The 20337-nt window shown below is 42.1% G+C and overlaps 1 protein-coding gene across 1 annotated transcript in view; it reads right to left on the bottom strand.

The window, feature by feature from the left end:
• stk31 (serine/threonine kinase 31) overlaps positions 1-20337 on the bottom strand; it is a 96298-nt gene that overhangs the window by 9211 nt on the left and 66750 nt on the right. Inside the window, exons 14-20 of the mRNA XM_078228318.1 lie at positions 19627-19758; positions 17985-18086; positions 16605-16685; positions 13718-13843; positions 13357-13482; positions 9304-9390; positions 6491-6640 (exon numbers count right to left, since the gene is read on the bottom strand). Of these exons, the coding sequence (XP_078084444.1) occupies positions 6491-6640; positions 9304-9390; positions 13357-13482; positions 13718-13843; positions 16605-16685; positions 17985-18086; positions 19627-19758 (804 nt within the window). The remainder of the gene's footprint in view (positions 1-6490; positions 6641-9303; positions 9391-13356; positions 13483-13717; positions 13844-16604; positions 16686-17984; positions 18087-19626; positions 19759-20337) is intronic.

Genomic DNA, 20337 nt, shown 5'->3' with positions numbered 1-20337 from the left:
ATGCCGAATTCCACAGGCTCTGTCACAGCCGGTCTTGTGATGTGGAGAACCATCTCTATAGGGCTCAGCAAATACAAGTGTCTCGTGTCCAATGCTATTGTGTGCTGTGCATGATGTGGAGTGCTAGAGATTGGCGCCCCTTGTGTGTTGCATGTGCAGAGTGAGGGGCTCGTGGAATGGTGAATACATGTCATGTGAACATGCATTCAGTGGCCATGACCACACACATGAAGCACTGCTGCCAGGTTCTTTGGTCTAGGTGACGGGAACTGATCCCTGGCCTCCTGCTCCTAAGCCTTTGAGGGTCGTTCTTGTGGGCCTTCTCACTTTTTGCAATAGCACGGCAACTCTTTGACAAGGTACTGCATGGTAGGTTGTTGCACAAGGTTAAATCTCATGGGATCCAGGGTGAGGTATCTAAATGGATACAAAATTGGCTTCTTGACAGAAGCCAGAGGGTGGTTGTAGAGGGTTGTTTTTCAAACTGGAGGCCTGTGACCAGCGGTGTGCCTCAGGGATCAGTGCTGGGGCCACTGTTATTTGTCATTTATATTAATGATTTGGATGAGAATATAGGAGGCATGATTAATAAGTTTGTAGATGACACTAAGATTGGTGTCATAGTGGACAGTGAAGAAAGTTGTCTCCAATTGCAACGGGATCTTGATCAATTGGGCCAGTGGGCTGACAAATGGCAGATGAAGTTTAATTTAGAGAAATGCGAGGTGATGCATTTTGGTAGATTGAACCAGGGCAGGACTTACTCAGTTAATGGTAGGGCACTGGGGAGAGTTACAGAACAAAGATCTAGGGGTACATGTTCATAGCTCCTTGAAAGTGGAATCACAGGTGGATAGAGTGGTGAAGGCAGCGTTCGGCATGCTTGGTTTCATCGGTCAGAACATTGAATACAGGAGTTGGGATGTCTTGCTGAAGCTGTACAAGACATTGGTCAGGCCACACTTGGAATACTGTGTGCAATTCTAGTCACCCCATTATTGAAAGGATATTAAACTAGAAAGAGTGCAGAAAAGATTTACTAGGGTGCTACCGGGACTTGATGGATTGAGTTATGAGAGGCTGGATAGACTGGGACTTTTTTTCTCTGGAGCGTAGAAGGTGGAGGAATGATCTTATAGAGGTCTATAAAATAATGAGGGGCATAGATCAACTAGATAGTCAATATCTTTTCCCAAGGGTAGGGGAGTCTAAAACTAGAGGGCATAGGTTTAAGGTGAGAGGGGAGATAAACAAAAAAAAGGGTCCAGAGGGGCAATTCTTTCACCCAGAGGGTGGCGAGTGTCTGGAACAAGCTGCCAGAGGTAGTTAGTAGAGGCAGGTACAATTTTGTCTTTTAAAAAAGCATTTAGATAGTTACATGGGTAAGATGGGTATAGAGGGATATGGGTCAAATGCAGGCAATTGGGATTAGCTTAGGGGTCAAAGAAAAGAGAGGGCGGCATGTACAAGTTGGGCCAAAGGGCCTGTTTCCATGCTGTAAACCTATATGACTCTAACCCCGTCTGCCCACTTCCACCACCACATCTATGACCCTAGAGTTCTCCCTTTGCTCCCCGGTGTTCAATTCTAGTTTAGAATTGCAGCAATAGTATGCAGCAGCAGTCTTCCTGGATTCAGAGCAATGAAAGTCAAGTGCATTCAGGATAGTTTAATATTGATCTAATAGAGATCATACAGAATAGAATTCAACACTGGATCTCAAAAGAGAAAAATGTGAAACAGCTACCAAGATTCTAGTTTTAAGTAAGGCTGACTTAGAACATAACATAAGAAATAGGAGCAGGAGTAGGCCATCTAGCCCCTCGAGCCTGCCCCGCCATTCAATAAGATCATGGCTGATCTGACGTGGATCAGTACCACTTACCCGCCTGATCCCCATAACCCTTAATTCCCTTACCGATCAGGAATCCATCCATACGCGCTTTAAACATTCAGCGAGGTAGCCTCCACCACCTCAGTGGGCAGAGAATTCCAGAGATTCACCACCCTCTGGGAGAAGAAGTTCCTCCTCAACTCTGTCTTAAATTTACCCCCCTTTATTTTGAGGCCGTGTCCTCTAGTTTTAACTTCCTTACTAAGTGGAAAGAATCTCTCCGCCTCCACCCTATCCAGCCCCCGCATTATCTTATAAGTCTCCATAAGATCCCCCTCATCCTTCTAAACTCCAACGAGTACAACCCAATCTCCTCAGCCTCTCCTCATAATCCAAACCCCTCATCTCCGGTATCAACCTGGTGAACCTTCTCTGCACTCCCTCCAATGCCAATATATCCTTCCTCATATAAGGGGACCAATACTGCACACAGTAGTACTTCAGTGGGATGAGACAGAGAGACTGTTACCAGAGCAAATCTGGTGGATAAAGTAGCAGAAAAATCGGTTAGAGATGTTCAAAAGGGAATTTAATGCAATATAGAAACCAATTTATACTGAAAGTGATAAAGTCTACTCACCTCCTATGGACAACATAAAACTAAATGAAATGTAGACAAAAATGCAAAAGTTAGCATATGTCTTATCAACTGGAAAAGATACAGATAAACAGAGTAACAAAACAGATAGCAAGCGCAACAAAAAAAGAGTATGGAAATAAATTGAGATACCCAAATCAGCACAAAATGTTTTACAATTATTTTAGGAGAAAATATTGTGGTCAGGAACAATGTGGGCCCCTTGAAAAGTGATAACATTATATGGTCAATGAAAATAAAGAGCAGAAATGTTGAATATTGTACTACCAAACAGCTACATACTGAATCATTGCTTTGCATCAGTATTAACAATAGAGAAATAATTTTACATACTGGACATACCAAGGAAATTAAAGTTGAAGCAGAGACAGGAAGCCTCCCAAAAATGTCAGCAAAGTAACAGTAATGAAGAAAATTGTTATTAAATTAAGTGACAAATCTCCAAAATGAGTTTGTTTCCATCCAGGAATTTAAAGCAAGTCGGTGAGAACATTGTAAAATTTTCCTGATTCAGGAACCATTCCTTTAGGTTGGAAAGTTGCATGTGTCCCTCTGCTATTTAAAAAAAAAGGGGCGGGGGGGAAACCGCAAGAATTACAGACCAGTTGGGAGTTGCAAAAGTCTAATGATTAAAGACTGAACACCATGAAGAATTTCAGCTGATCAGGGTGAGCCAGCATGGATTTGCGAAGGGTAGGAGGACATGCTGGACAGACCTGAATTTTTTGCAGAAATACCGAGTGAATGTTCCATCTCATCCCCTCCTTGAGGTCCCAGTCACAGATGCCAGTGTTCAGCCAATCGATCCACAGATATGATAAAGCAGCAGCCGAACACACTGAATATCCGAGTGGTAGTACTGAAAATTTGTGCTCCAAAACTATCTGCACCTCTAGACATGTTGCCCCAACACAGCTATAACACTGGCATCAATTCAACAAAGTTGGAAAAAATCGCACAGCTATGTCCTGTCCACTTAAAGCAGGAGGAATCCAACTGATTGCCCCAAGCATCAAAGTGATGGAAGGTATTGTGAACATTGCGATTAAGCCACAATTACTGACTTGATGCTCAGGTCAAGTTTCAGTAGGAGAACTCAACTCCAGATTTTAGTATAGCCTAGTCCAAACATAGAAAAAAGGAGTCAAATTCCAGAGGTGAAGCAGAGTGACTAAACCCAACATCTAAAGATGTGCGGGTTAGGTTGATTGGCCATGCTAAAATTGCCCCTTAGTGTTCCGAGATGCGTAAGATAGAGGGATTAGTGGGTAAAATGTAGGGATATAGGGGTAGGGCCTGGGTGGGATTGTGGTCGGTGCAGACTCGATGGGCCGAATGGCCTCTTTCTGTACTGTAGGGCTTCTATGATTTCTATGATCAAGGCAAAGTGTGGCATGGAGGAGTCCTATTAAATTGAAGCCAGTGGGAATCACTGGACAAATCTTCTACTGACCGGGGTCATTTCTCGCACAAAGGCTGTGAATGTTGGAGGCCAATGATCTCAGCCCCACCACATCAGTGCAGGAGTTCCTGAGGTCGGCCCAACCTCCTTTAGCTGCTTCACCGATGGCCTTCCCTTCATCATAAAGTCACAAGTAAGGTGCTCACTGATGATTGCACAGTGCACAAGACACTTACCGTCCAGGCTTGGAAATAGATTGCCATTCCTCCATCTTTATTGGGTCAAAATCCCAAAACGTCTTACTCCATTTCAGCACCTGGACTACAGCAGTTCAAGAAGCTGCCTCACCAGCAACTTCTCAAAGGCAATTAGGGAAAGACAACAAATGATGGTCGCACCAACAATGTACAAATCCTATGCACAAATTAAAAGGTGACCAATGGACAGCAAGTGTCAATGGATGTTATTTATATGGCTTCCCAGAGCTCTGCAGTCTTGCCAAATACAGTTGTGAATGGTAGTGGACAATTAAAACGACTAATTGGAGAAGGATTTGATTTATTGTCACATGTATTAGTATACAGTGAAAAATATTGTTTCTTGTGCACTATACAAAGCATACCGTTCATAGAGAAGGAAAGGAGAGAGTGCAGAATGTAGTATTACAGTCATAGCTAGGGTGTAGAGAAAGATCAAATTAGGGCGAGGTAGGTCCATTCAAAAGTGTGATGACAGCAGGGAAGAAACTGTTGTCGAGTCGGTTGGTATGAGACCTCAGACTTTTGTATCTTTTTTCCGACGGAAGGTGGTGAGAATGTCCGTGGGGTCCTTAATTATGCTGGCTGCTTTTCCGAGGCAGCGGGAAGTGTAGACAGAGTCAGTGGATGGGAGGCTGGTCCGTGTGATGGACTGGGATACATTCATGACCTTAATATCCCCCAACTCAATGATAGGGGGAACCCAACACGTCAGTGTAAAATGTAAAGCAGAAACATCTGCAGCCATTTTCAACCAGACGTATTGAGTAGATGATCCATCTCAGCCTCCACCCAAGGTCCCCAGCAAGACACCAGTCTTCAGCCAATTTTACTTCATGTGATATTATTCACATTCACTCCATGTGATATTAAGAAACAGCTGAAAGCACCGGATACTGCAAAGGCCCTGACAATATTCTGGGAATAATACTGAAAGGCTTCTGCTCCACAACCAGCTATGTCCTTAGCGATGCTGTTCCAGTGCAGCTACAACACTGGCATCTACCCTGCAATGTGAAAATTGCTCAGGTATGGCCTGTCCAAAAAAAGTGGGATAAATCCAACCCGGCCAATTACTGCCCCATCAGTCTACTCTTGATCGTCAGCTAAGTGATGGAAAGGGGTCGTCGACAGCACTATCAAGCAACACTAACTCAGCAATAACCTGCCCACTGATGCTCAGTCTGGGTTCTACCAGAGTCGCTCAACTCCTGATCTCTTTACAGCCTTGAACCAAACATGGAAAAAGAGGTTAACAAGTGAGGCGAGTGTGACTGCCCTTGAAACCCAGGGAGTTTAACTGAGTGTGGCATATACATACTGTGGCTACAAGAGCAGATCAGAGGCTGAGAACACTATGGCGAGCAACTCTCCTGCTAACTCACCAAAGTCTGTCCACCATCTACAAGGCACAAATCAGGAGTGTTATGGAATACTCACCACTTGCCCAGATGGGTGCAGCTCCAAACTACTCAAGAAATTCAGCACCATCCAAGACAAAGCAGCCCGCTTGATTGGCACTCCATCCACCACATTCAACATGCCCTCCCCCCACCACCAACGCACATTGGCAGCAGTGTGTACCATCTATGATGCACTGCAGCAACTCATCAAGGCTGCTTTTCCAGCACCTTCCCACAATCTCTAGCACCTCGAAGGACAAGGACAGTAAATATATGGGACCATCACCACCTGCAAGCCCCTCTCCAAGCCACACAACACTGAATTGGAACTATCTTGTTGTTCCTCACTCCCACTGGGTCAAAATCCTGAAACCATTTCCAACAGTACTGGGATGTACCTACACCACATGAATTGCAGAAGTTCAAAGTAGCAGCTCACCACCTCAAGGGCAATTAGGGATGGGTAACAAATGCTGGCCAAATAATCCTGCATTTCTCATTATGGAAGTTGAATCAATACCCGTTGTCTTCTGTGCCTTTTCCTGAAAATACTAACAAACTTTCCTTCCCCTATTTGACTGGAATTTTGTGGTGTACAAGACTTTAACATGTTTTTCCTGTGGCATTAATGCATTATTATACCCATTAACTGTCACTTTGCAAAAGGTAATTAATAAATCTAGACTTTTAACCTTCTTTCTAATTTCCCATGTTATTTGTTCCATCTTTTGCATGTCCTGATTCATCATGATCAGGTTTAGTTAAATGAATGTCGATGAGTTAAATCAACACTGTTTTCTCTTTCAGGTGTGGATTATTGTTTCATCACCTCGAATGATCATGCAAGAAGCGTAAAAATAGCGAAATACAGAAAGACACACATCAGGTTGCAATTCTCAGAAAATACGTAATTGTAGCAAATGTTGCACAACTTACAGCAGTCTTGGTAAAATCAAAGTCTCCAACAATTCCACGTTCACGGTTTACAGCAAACACATTGTGAGCATGAAGTGCACCATGAACAATGTCCAAGTTATGAAGAGTCCGCAGACCATTTGCCACACCTCGCATCACTTTATTAACCTCCTTCAAACATAAATGCAGATCGAATACATTTTCATTAGGCAACCAGATCAGTTTATTGAAATTAGTAGGGTAATTTTCTGAATTCATTGCCGGAAATGGTTGTTATACTGATTTAATTTCGGACAGAGTATTTATTGGCAATCTCCCCACAGTTTTCCCACGCATACTGCTGGAATGTTAGGTCCCTCGCAAAAAGCTTGAACTCAGAAAACTATCCCCAGAATACCACACACATCTCCAAGATAAACTGCATCGGAGATTCTGACATTTTATCACACACGAAATAAAACCAAAGCCATATTATATCATAACTGTTATCATGACTAAGAAACAAGATTTCCAAATAAATCTCTCAAAGCCTGCGCCAAACAATTCAATTTTCAACAAGGTATAAAACAATTTCCAAGTTTTAATATTAATTTGCTAAAATATAGGACCTGCTATTTCAAAAAAGTGTTGAGTCACCACTTTTGCGGCACAATAATTACATCAGCATTGCACACTTATCTACTTAATGCAATTCCTCAGTAAGCGCATCGTTTATGCAAAATTTAGAGTCCAGACTGACAGAAAACATAGCTGCAAAAACCAAATGAGAGAAAAAAGCAAACGTTTGGTGTAAACAAATCACTTTAGAATATGGTTAATTAAAATATTCCAATAATGCTTGACAATTATGGCTGCCACTTTAATGTTATTACAAACATTAATCCTTACTGCTTCCTTTGTTCTTAAATTTATGGCCTCTCATACGAACTCATAGGAGTTGATGCATGTTCAGCTTAGATGAAGCCTAGGCGGTATTTGGTTTTGGGGTGGGAGAGAGGCGTGGGCAAAGCAGTATCTATCCTTGGTTGCTGTGATAGCATTAAGAGTCGACCAGAAGTCCTAAAACTGTAATCACATGTAGGTCAAACCGAGTAATGGCGGCAGGTACATTTCTCTTTAAAAATACTGCAGAACCAGTGGGTTTTTACAACATTCTGCCAGATGCTGCAGTCATTTTCTAGCATTGGTCCATAAGTTACCAGACGGAGTTTAATTTCATAACTGCTATGCTGGAATTTGATCTCATGATATAGTCCAGTGCTAAACCCATGGAGCCAGTGTGCAGGAAAGTTTTGTCCCAACATCCTCAGAAGCTGACAGCTTTCGTTCTACATCATGTTTCGATACACAAGTTGAGATATCTAGACCGAGAAATTTTTCAGGTGCTATGCTGCCTCCTAAAACGGCAAGCCCAAAGCCCACACGTCCTTCTGACAGAAGTGCACCAGCCACCATATTGGAAAAGGGCTGTCCTGTATCCCTGCCTAAGGCAGATGTTAGGCACTTTGCATATGAAAATCAAGAGCCCAGTGTCTGCTTTAAATACTTGCCCTCAACGGCAACCTGACCTGAAGCAGCCAACACCTTTGCTGGCTGCATTCAAGGAAACAACCCTAAAGGGATTTAGACTTAAGACTTTTAAAGATATGAGAGTCAGACAAAGACCAAGTGTTTTCCATATTTTGCCTGGAATAGATTGCTAACCTGAACTTTAAGCGGGAGGCCTGTTGCTAGAAGGGTGCCACTATGCAAACATGACTGACCAGGAATCTCTCCTGCTCTTACGAACTGCCATAGGAAGTATTTGCAGGTTGATAATAACCTGTTTGGCTATGTTACGTACACACATTCTGTGGCTATCAAGTCCTGGAGTGGGAATTGAACCCAGAGATTCTGGCTCAAGGTTAACTGCAAAAAACAATTTAGTAAAGTGGCAACTCAACATTACCTACTACACCCCCCCCAAAACCTCGACACTGACCTACATCCCAGCCAGCCTCTGACCACACTCACCCATGCCAAAAAACACCCTACAGCCAGTTCTCAACTCCAGGAGCTTGAGCTAAGTGGCAAGTAACATTCCCACCACTCAAGCACCCAGCAATCTCCAATAAAAAAGAAACCAAACACCACCTCTTGATGTTCAATGTCATTACAACTGCTGAATCTCCAACCATCTGCATTCTCAATTGAGCCATCACTGACCAGAAACTCAATGGAACGAGTCACCTAAACTTCATGGCTACCAGAGTATGCTGGATATTCAATAGCGAATGAATTCCATCTCGAATCCCAAAGTCATTTAATCGCTAATAAAGCATTTTTAAGGAGTGTAATGAAATACTCTCCAATTGCATCAATCTTTGTGGCCTCCTGGGCATCATTTCCAAAGTGTTAATATTTTACAACATGTGATATGATATATGATTTTAATATGGAAAGGGACTAATTAAATGTCCAATTTTATTATGAGGAGAAGTTGAATTAAAGACCTAATTTTCCACGTGCTCTTCGTAACAAGACAGTCATGTAGATAACTTCACCATCCAGAGGGCGGCAGTTTGCTCTGTGAATGTTAATTGAACCGAGTTTGAAGTTTCAGTTGAGCAATAACAAAGATTTTAATGCTATCATTAAAGACCTTGTGGACAGTTTCCAGCTTCCACCATGAGGATCAAATCTCTCAATGCCGTGATGTGCTGAAAGAGGTTTTGGAAGTAAACTGAATCCTATTTTCAGCTCACTGGCTATTGAGTGTGTGTGGAAATGCCCCATGAAGTATGAACAACCCATTTACTTTACCCTAGGTATCAAGATTAATAAATGGAACTCACATCCGAGATTAGAGGGTTGGTGGCCTGCACTGTTTTCAAACACCATCCTGTATAAAATGGCACCATAACATACGTCACTGGTTCAGACTATAGAGAAAGTACGAAACAGGATTTCAGTCAACAAAAATGATCAGTGGTCAAATGTAACATTTTTACCTGTACAGATTTACTATAAGAATTCACTGTAAGAATGATACTAAGCTATATATTTATCAACATAAAATACACAAAAAATCCAGTGTATGAAAACACAGATTAATATTTTGCATAGCTTTGTGGAGAAAAAACACTTCTGAATTTTAATAGTGTCCCACTAGAACATTAGCCTCACTCAGAGACATTGGTAAACCTGCTGTGTATTTCCAGTATACATTTCTGATTTATATCAATTATCGTTGACAGTGACTTTGATCTTGGTGCATTTTCATTCCTTGCCCTTTTGACACGGACAAAGCACCATTCTCCTCGAATGCCTTCCCTCCACTGTTTCATTGGAACTGTCCTGAATGGTTTCCAATCTTACCCATACAACATCACCAAAAATATTTTGTCTTTCTGCCCCCTCGCCTTTACATTTGAGGCCCCCAAGGATCAAACATTGTGCCCTCCTTTTTAATGCAGTCCAGTGACATTATTATCCAAATGGGGTTAGATTCTACATGCAAGCAGATGGAACACAGTTCTCTCTCTCTCCATTACCCTTGCCTTGTTGCGTATTATAGGATTACTGGTCTGACATAAGAACATAAGAAATAGGAGCAGGAGTAGGCCATCTAGCCCCTCGAGCCTGCCCCGCCATTCAATAAGATCATGGCTGATCTGAAGTGGATCAGTTCCACTTATCCGCCTGATCCCCATAACCCCTAATTCCATTACCGATCAGGAGTCAATCTATCTGTGATTTAAACATATTCAACGAGGTAGCCTCCACCACTTCAGTGGGCAGAGAATTCCAGAGATTCACCACCCTCTCAGAGAAGAAGTTCCTCCTCAACTCTGTCCTAAACTGACCCCCCTTTATTTTGAGGCTGTGCCCTCTAGTTCTAGCTTCCTTTCTAAGTGGAAAGAATCTCTCCACCTCTACCCTATCCAGCCCCTTCATTATCTTATAGGTCTCTATAAGATCCCCCCTCAGCCTTCTAAACTCCAACGAGTACAAACCCAATCTGCTCAGTCTCTCCTCATAATCAACACCCCTCATCTCTGGTATCAACCTGGTGAACCTTCTCTGCACTCTCTCCAAGGCCAATATACCCTTCCGCAAATAAGGGGACCAATACTGCACACAGTATTCCAGCTGCGGCCTCACCAATACCCTGTACAGATGCAGCAAGACATCTCTGCTTTTATATTCTATCCCCCTTGCGATATAGGCCAACATCCCATTTGCCTTCTTGATCACCTGTTGCACCTGCAGACTAGGTTTTTGCGTCTCATGCACAAGGACCCCCAGATCCCTTTGCACAGTAGATGTTGTAATTTTTTTCCATTTAGATAATAATCCAATTTGTTATTATTTCCTCCAAAGTGAATAACCTCGCATTTGTCAACGTTATACTCCACCTGCCAGATCCTCGCCCACTCACTCAGCCTGTCCAAATCTCTCTGCAGACCTTCTACGCCCTCCACACGATTCACTTTTCCACTTATCTTTGTGTCGTCTGCAAACTTTGTTACCCTACACTCAGTCCCCTCCTCCAGATCGTCTATATAAACGGTAAATAGTTGAGGCCCCAGTACCGATCCCTTCGGCACACCACTAGTTACCATCCGCCAACCAGAAAAGCACCCATTTATTCCGACTCTCTGCTTCCTGTCGGATAGCCAATCCCCAATCCACGCTAACACCCTACCCCCAACTCCGTGTGACCCAATCTTCTTCAGCAACCTTTTGTGAGGCACCTTATCAAACGCCTTTTGGAAATCCAAAAACACCGCATCCACCGGTTCTCCTCCGTCAACCGCACTAGTCACATCTTCATAAAAACAAATCCAAATATTAGTCGAGCCTCTGTTTCCTCTGGTTAAGTATTGGAAAGTCTGAAGCCATCATCCTGAGCCTTTATCACAATCTCTATATCTTCACCACTAATTCCATTCCCATATCTCCTTGATCCCAAACTGATCTTCAGACCCTGTATCATCATCAGAAAGGTCTCCTATTTTCACCTTTGTAATCATCCACCCACCCTATTTGCTACTGAAACCTTATCCATACTTTTGTTATCTCCAGATTCAATGCACTCCTGCTCAGATCCAATTCTCCATCCACTGAAATTTCAGTTCAGTTTGGAAAGACAAAGCGCAATCCCCCATTATCAGCATGGTTTTAAGAAGGGCAAGTCATGCTTGACAAACTTGCTCAAGTTCTTGGAGGACATAACCAGCAAGGTGAATAATGGGGAATCTGTGGATGTTGTATATCTAAACTTCCAGAAGGTGTTTGACAAGGTGCCACATAAAAGACTGATCCAGAAGGTGAGATTACAGGGGATTGGGGGTATAGTACTTGATTGGATTGATGATTGGTTGACAGAAAGTGCAGGGCCAGGATAAATGGGTCCTTCTCTGGGCTGGCAAACTGTAACTAGCAGGATGCCCCAGGGGTCAGTCTTCGGACCTCAACTGTTTACAATCTAAGTGATCTGCAAGCAGGGACAGAGCTTAACATTGCTATAATTTCCCACCTACTAAAACAGGTGGGAAAACAGGCAATGAAGAGGAGATACAGATTTTACAGACGGATGTAGATAGGCTCAGAGAATGAGCCAGGATTTGGCAGATGGAGTTTAATGTGGATTAGTGCGAGGTTGGCCATTTTGGTAGAAAAAAATAGGAAGACAAATTATCTAAATGGAAAGCAGATTCAAAATGTGTCCGGGCAGACAGATCTGGGTGTCTTTGTTCATGAATCACAAAGTCGGCATGCAGGTTCAGCATGTAATAAAAAATATATAAAATGAGATGTTAGCATTTATTGCAAAAGGACTGGAGTATAAAAGTAGAGAAGTTTTGTTGCAATTGTATAGGGTGTTGGCGAGACCATATCTGGAGTATCGTGTCCAGTTTTGGTCTCTTTATTTGAGGAAGGATGTGGTGGTATTGGAGGCAGTTCAGAGAAGGTTCACCAGACTGATCCTGGGGATGAAAGGGTTGATGAATGAGGAGAGATTAAACAGTTTGGGCTTGTACTCACCGGGATTTAGAAGGATAAGAGGGGATCTGATTGAAGTATATAAAATGCTAAAAGGGATTGATAAAGGTAGACCAAATGTTTCCCCTTGTGGAGCAATTTCGAACAAGAGGTCACAGGTATAGATTGTGAGGATGTAGATTTTAAACTGAGATGAGGAGGAACTACTTCTCACAGGTGGTGGTGAATTTGTGGAACTCGCTGCCCCATAGCATCGTGGAGTCGGAATCATTAAATGGTTTCAAGAGGGAGATAGATACATTTCTAATAAAAAACACACATTAAAGAGATATGGGGAACAGGTGGGGAGGTGGATTTGAGACCTTGGAAGAGATCAACCATGTTCTGATTGAATGGTGGACCAGGCTTGTAGGGCTGAATTGCCCACCTCTAATTCCTATGTTCAATAAAGTTCTGATGTCTGTATTCTGAACTGCAGTAAGTTCCACTCACTCATCACCCTGATTTTTGCTGGCCTACACCAGCTTCCAGTTCCTCAAAACAAATTTCAAATTCTCATCCTTGTCCCCACACGACCCTTACCCTCCTCATCTCTAACTTCCTTTAACCCTAAAACCCTTCCAAAACTGGATTCCTCCAATTCTGACCTCTTGTGCCAATCATTCCTTCACCCCAACCTTGACAGATGTCTCTTCAATTACACATTCGAGTTTTCTCCACCTCTCCCCTCTTTTATGACCCACCTCTTTGACGAAGATCTTGGTTATCCCTCTTTAAAATCCCATGCTTTATCTCAGCATCCATTTTTGTCCAATTACAGCTAATGTTAAGCACATGTCCTTATAAGTTGTTGTTGCTTTTGTTTCTCCTAGTTTATTATAGTGCTTTTTTTCACCCACCTTGCAAGCAAACAGGTATAGAATAGGTAGGAGTCCAGATTCTTCCTTCAGCACGGACCAAGCTTGGTGATATTTTGCAGCTCTTTCTATCATTTTGCCTTCTGTGGCAGTATCTACAGAATAGCCCTAAAAAACGAGTATAACACTCATCAAGAAACAGCAGAAAAAACAACATTGCAGTGCAATCCACAGCAACGATAAGAGCAGAAAAAGCTACATCCACATTATTTTTCAATTCAGGAATAATCTGAAGGGATTGGGTTGGAGGGAGAGAGGGGGACGAGGAGGAATGGGATATCCATCGAAAGATTTAAAGGGAATTATGCAAGTAAGTTACAACTCTTCCACCAACATATACTACCTTCAAGAGGATTCTCTGGGATTTAATTTCAGAGCACACCAATGGCCGCTTGCTGCTCAGTTCCCTCATGGGTTCTGGATCAAACAAATCACGCTCCAGGCTGCCAGTGAATAGTCCAGCAGATTGCTAAAAAAAATAGGGGCAATATCAGAGCATGCTAACTACTTGATGACAAAGACACCCCCTATCCCCTTCTATTTCGGTGAGGGCAAGGCCGGGGGAGCGGGATTTATTGAAAACTTTAAATAAACTGCTCTATTTATTTATTTTTCCCAATCTTCAAAAGCATCTGCAAGGTAGGGCCACATATTGCCATTATACTTTGGCAGAATTTTCAGTCTATAACTGGAATTCAGTTCTTTTTTTTAAATAAATGAACATTTCTTCTTTCCAATTCCACAACAGCTTGTTCAAGCAACAGGGTGCTCTTTTATCCATCTGTAGGCAGATGACACAATCGTATATTCTGCAAGTCCATCCAATCTTTCTGCTTTGCAACTCAGTTTTGCTAATGTACAACACTAATTTTTTCATCTTCACCTCCTGCTGAACTCGACTAAAACCAATTTTATGCTGCCGAGTAGGAAAAAGTCTTCCAAAATGTTAATGTTTGATAACTCTGAACTCGATCAAGTTTCCACTTGCAAATATCTCAGAATCTGGCTGCACTTCAATCTGGGCGATTTGACTTTTAATTTCCACATTAACATTTTACAAGCCAAGGTTAAGGGCAAGTCTAGACTTGGTTTTCTGTATCACATCAAGTCCACTTTACTGCCAGTTGCACCATACTTCAGTTGTCTATCCTGCCTGTTTTTGATTACGCTGACCTCATTGATAAAATGGCCTCCAAAACCTCTCGTGGTCCATTAGAAGCGCTCTATCACTCTGCAATTGGATTTGTGGCTGGTGTCCCTTTTCACCCCCAACACTGTGACCTGGATTCCCTAACTGACCTTCACTGCACATAAGCACCAACACTACTGGCTTCTGTTAATTTACCAAGTCTTGATAGGGAAAACATCTGCCTACTTGAAAAGTTTGTTATGTTTTACTGTCTCTTCATATAATCTGAAGTCATGTGACAGAGTCTTTGGTCGTAATTCATTTCAGTTTTCAGCCGTCACTGACGAAAATGAGGTACCACTAAAGCTGGAGCTACCTCAAAGAACAAAGAACAAAATACAGCACAGGAACAGCCCTTTGGCCCTCCAAGCCTGTGACCATCACGATGCCCTAACTTAACTAAAAAATACCTCCTGCCCTTACTTGGTCTGTATCCCTCTATTCCTTCACCATTTATGTACCCATCCAGATGCCTCTTAGATGTTGCCAATGTGCCCGCTTCCACCACGTCCTCAGGCAGTGCATTTCAGGCACCCACGACTCTGCACGAAAAACCTTCCCCGCACATCTCCCTTAAACTTTCCCCCTCTCACCTTGAACCTGTGGCCCCTTGTAATTGACACTTTCACCCTTGGAAAAAGCCTCCAACTACCCACCCTGTCTATGCCGCTCAATTTTGTAGACCTCTTATCAGGTCTCCCCTCAGCCTCCATCTTTCCAGCATAACTTCCCTCCATTGTCCTTGAGTGGGCCTACTTTTTTTCTTGCTACCCGCTTGCTCAAGTATATGCATAAAGAGCCTTGGGATTCTCCTTGACCCCGTTTGCTAAAAACAAATGGCTCCTTTTAGCCCTCTCAATTACATGTTTAAGTTCCTTCCTACTTCCACTATACGCCGAGGGTTTCATCAGTTTTTAGATGCTAGACAGTATGCTTCCTTTTGACTAAGCTTACAATTTCCCTCGTCATTCATGGTTCCAGAATCCTGCCATTTCTATCCTTCATTTTTACGGGGACATGCCTGTCCTACACTTCAATCAACTGGCCAACTCATTTTATTAGCATGGATGCCATTTGCCAAAGGGTTAAGGCTCACTCGACTGCTACTTGCACTTGCTAAGCTGTCAATTCTCTTTCACTGCAAATTTGTAATTTATTGATGTGGAGATGCCGGCGTTGGACTGGGGTAGGCACAGTAAGCAGTCTCTCAACACCAGGTTAAAGTCCAACAGGTTTATTTGGTAGCACGAGCTTTCGGAGCGCTACCCCTTCATCACTCGCTCCGAAAGCTCGTGCTATGAAATAAACTTGTTGGACTTTAACCTGGTGTTGTGAGACTACTTACTGTATTTTATTGTTTTGTGTTTAAATGAATTCTTGTTGGGTAATTTATGTTGCTGCAGCATTAGCCTCTTGACCAGGTTGCTATTGTAAATGAGAATTGGTTCTCAATTGGCTTACCTGGCTAAATTAAGGTTAAGCAAATAACATAAATGAATTATATACTCAAGCAACACATTAACAGGAAAACATTGCTCCAAATAAACTGGAAAATTAGTTTCTATAATACTAATGTGCTGGCGGTGCATTAGACTTGAGCATTCTCAATATACTGGGTACACACAGACTCAACTAGGCGACAGTAGCTCTCTTCTGTTAAGATTACCGAGTAGATAATTGACAGGGACTGTGCAGGGAGACGAGTTCATCTTCAAGTTAAAATATACAAACTAGAAAAGGTCCTTGGGAACTCTGCTGCCAATGCACACAGTTGAAACCATCAATGCACATCTAGTTTTTGCATCCATTAAGTTTATTGTACCCCCTTGCCTAAAGAAGAGAGCTGCTACATCCTGGTCCAGTCTGTGTACACCCAGCATATGAACAATGCTCAAGTCTGATGCAGCACCAGCACATTATTATAGAAACTAATCTTCCAGTTTAAAAGATATTTGGAGCAATGTTCTCTTCAATAAACTAAAGACAGTAAAAATTAAAATCTGCTCATTGTCATCAAATTGACACACTCAGATCCCATTACCATGTAAGCCTTGATTGCTGCTTCAGGATGAAGGAGAGGAAGTTCAGGAAACCAATTCCGAACGACATTGTCAAGCCTTTCCTGAAAAGCAAAAAAGAGATGCAGTGATCTGGAAGACTTGGCAAAATCAATGCAATCTTGGAAACATCTCCCCTAAATACCTTACAAAACTTGCACACAATCTTGCAATTCCCATCAGCAAACATAAATTTTCAGGTAAATTTCTCATTCCTTCAACTTTTGGAGTTGGGGTCTGAATCTTCGGAGTACCCACTGAGTACAAGCAATAAGGGAGATTATGAGAGAAAAGATTGAAGTAGCTTTTAGCACACATGCAGAGAAAGGTCTTTCACTGCTGCAAGGTGACAGTGTTTAAGTGTTAATGCCACAGGATTTACTTCAAAGGATGATTCACCTGAATTTTGATCCATGCTGATGGTAAACTCCCACTACGTCCCCTTATTTTGTCTAATCTACCAACTAGGGAAAACTATATCTGCATCTCTCCACTATTCCCATTCTAAGAGCAATGAAAACAATAAGCTTGCCTTGATATATCACCTTTAAAACTAAAACACCTCAAGATGTTTTACAGATGAATTCTCAAATCAGAGACACACACACACACACACACACATCAGGCCAGAAGACCAAAAGCTTGATTGAAGGGGTAGTTTTAAGGAGCATCTTAAAGAGGACAGAAAGGTAGAGGCATGGAGATTTAGGGATGACATTTTAGAGCTTAAAGGTTCAGGGATTTTGTGGGGATGTTGAGATAATCATACGAGCGGATTAGTTAACAAAAGACCCAGCAAAAGATCTGGAGACGAGAGCTGGATTTTACGCTCCCCCACTCATGTTTTTGGTAGGAGGGCAGCTCAATATTAGGAGTGGCTAGCACACAGTCTTCTTTTCCATCCCTGACCCAGTCCCCATAGTACAGTAGGTCCAAAATGGAACTCGCTTGCCATTTTTAAATAATTAACAGCCAATCGAGCTAATTAACAAGCCAACTGACCCAAATAATACACTGCCCTCGCTATAAAACAGTTGCTGTGGGCAGACAGGCAAGGTTTAGGAGTCCGTCTTTTAAATAGCTTTGTGGAAAAGATGGGAAGAATGAAGTGGTCTTGTTTTTTTTGAGGGGTGCTCTGTGCACATCAGATACTCCTCCTCCTCAGGCATTCCTCCCCGTATGGTCCCAAAACCAGTTTCCCCCTCCTCCCCCTAGGCTCGCTGATCCCTTCCCACAAAAACATGCCCTATTCTTACTTTGTCTCATTAATCTACAATCACAGAAATAAACAACAGCCAATCAGTGCCTAAGGAAACAAAATAGTTTCAAATACTGCAAGTTAAACACAGGTTCAACATCCTTACATATTCCTTTTGTTCACAGCAGATCTCTTCGTAGGTGTTATCTCTAAGTCTGCATATTTCTTCCTTCATCCCCTGCATCTGTATTTCATCATAATTGCCCAACTATAAGAAATTTGTGTACACATTATGCATCATTCATACAGAACAAAATAATTAATGCTTATACACCAAATTCTAACCAAGATCACTTGACATCCTAGTGAAACTTCAGCACAGCATTTCCATCACCACAATTCAAGCAAGTTCAATTTGTATCAGATATCGTCGAATGTGCCTCAAAGATCTGGAATCCAATATTTGAAGTTTACAGCTGGTTTACTGACTGTCCCAAACTCAGACTTTCAAACTCAAAAGTCAGTAAGATTTGAACAATGACGTCTTTAAAAGAGGCGTGCAGAATCTTTTTTCAAAGACAGTTAGTTTACAGGGAGGGAAACTTTATACAAGCCCAACATGCCAAAAATATTTACATAATTCAAAAGGGTTGCCCATGGCACTCCCCTCAGTAACTTGGAGGATGTGTTGTATTGTCTTATAAAAAGGCAGGAAGGTTGATTACTATGTACAACACAACGGGAGACATTTGTAATTTGGTAGGTGAGTAATACAAGGGTGGGGAGTTGCTTAGCTCAGTTGGTTGCATGGCAGGTTAGTGATGCAGAGCGGCGCCAACAGCACAGGTTCAATTCCCGTACTGGCTAAGGACATTCATCATGGCCCCACCTTCTTAACTGTCCCCCTCACCTGAGGCGTGGTGACCCTCAGGTTAAATCACCACCAGTCAGCTCTCCTTCTCAAAAGGGAAGAGCAGCCTATTGTCATCTGGGTGTAACTTCACAACAATCTCAAAATCAACCATATTCTGAAATTTATTTCAGCAGGTATTTTGGCTAAATAGAAATCAAACTTCATAGAATCACAGAAGCCCTATGATGCAAAAGGAGGCCATTTGGCCCATCGAGTCTGCACTGACCACAATTACACTCAGCCCCTATCCCCATAACTCCACTTGACCACCATGCTAGCCCCCCCCCGACACTAAGGGGCAATTTACTATGGCCAATCAATCTAACCTGCACATCTTTGAACTGTGGGAGGAAACTGGAGCACCTGGAGAAAACCCACGCAGACACGGGGAGAGCGTGCAGACTCCACACAGACAGACAGTCACCCAAGGTGGGAACTGAACCCGGGTCCCTGGCGCTGTGAACCAGCAGTGCTAACCACCGTCACACCCCCCCCCCCCCCCCATTTCTTTCTTACTTCTATTCTATCACTGTTGTTCTGGATTTCAGTGAAAAACACTTTTATACCATGTGCACTGTACGACAGGCTAGTTATCTCGATCAACAGAACCAAAAAAAACATTTATTTGGTCATCATCATATTGCACAAGTTGGCTGCTGCATTTCTGACATTACATGGGTGACTATACTTCAAAAATGTAGTGCTTTACATTGGTTACGAAAGGCACTGTGCAAATTGAAGTATTTCTTTGAGCTCACACTTCCAGGTCAGACAGCAATTTTCAACTTATAAATGAAAGTCGGGCATAAAACTTTACACGTGAGCCTTATAAAGTGCGACAGACATAAACATATACCAGTTTCCTCATTTAAAAGTATTCAGAATTTATACATACATCTTCTAAATTATTCTTTTCAACTAGTTTCCATCTCAATTGAGCTTTAAGATTCTTCACTGATCTTTTGATTGACAACAGATCGCCAACATTGGGATAAGTATTAAGCCATTGTCCAACTTGTTCCTTAAACTACAAAGAATGAAGGGAAAGAAAATAGGAACTCATTACATCCAAAGTATTAAAAATGAAACCAGCACATTTTTTAAATGAACATCTCTCGAAAATTGCAACAGTCTTGACAATTGTAAAAACACAAATACCATTTGTCACTATATACATTGAAATTATTATTAGGAATAAGTGTAAGGGTTATCTGAAGAAAAAACAAAACTACCAGTCTGATGAATTTATGGTCCCATCGGAATTTAAGGAGTGATCAGACAGTCGGAAGAATCCACAATTAGCACATCAGTGTCGAGTACCCTATACAGCATGCATGAAACATGCATGAAATCCCATGGTTGTTTTATTTAGAGTGTGCTCGGATAGTAGCATTAATAGAATGCAAAGGAACACGTTGCTCCTCTCCATGTTTCCAATATGTCCATACACAGAAACACAAAGCATTCTACATTTATGTATTAAGTAGTGCGGAGGAGGAAAAGTAGTTTTTAAGCAAATTACATTTTAATGGATTTATTGCCAGGTTGGAACTGCCACCAAAATGGATTTTCACAGAAAAAAAATTAAGTATCGAGCATACAACAA

The sequence above is a fragment of the Mustelus asterias genome, chromosome 2 (assembly GCF_964213995.1).
Source record: "Mustelus asterias chromosome 2, sMusAst1.hap1.1, whole genome shotgun sequence".
Classification (NCBI taxonomy): domain Eukaryota; kingdom Metazoa; phylum Chordata; class Chondrichthyes; order Carcharhiniformes; family Triakidae; genus Mustelus; species Mustelus asterias.
This window is presented reverse-complemented; position numbering and strand designations above follow the sequence as displayed.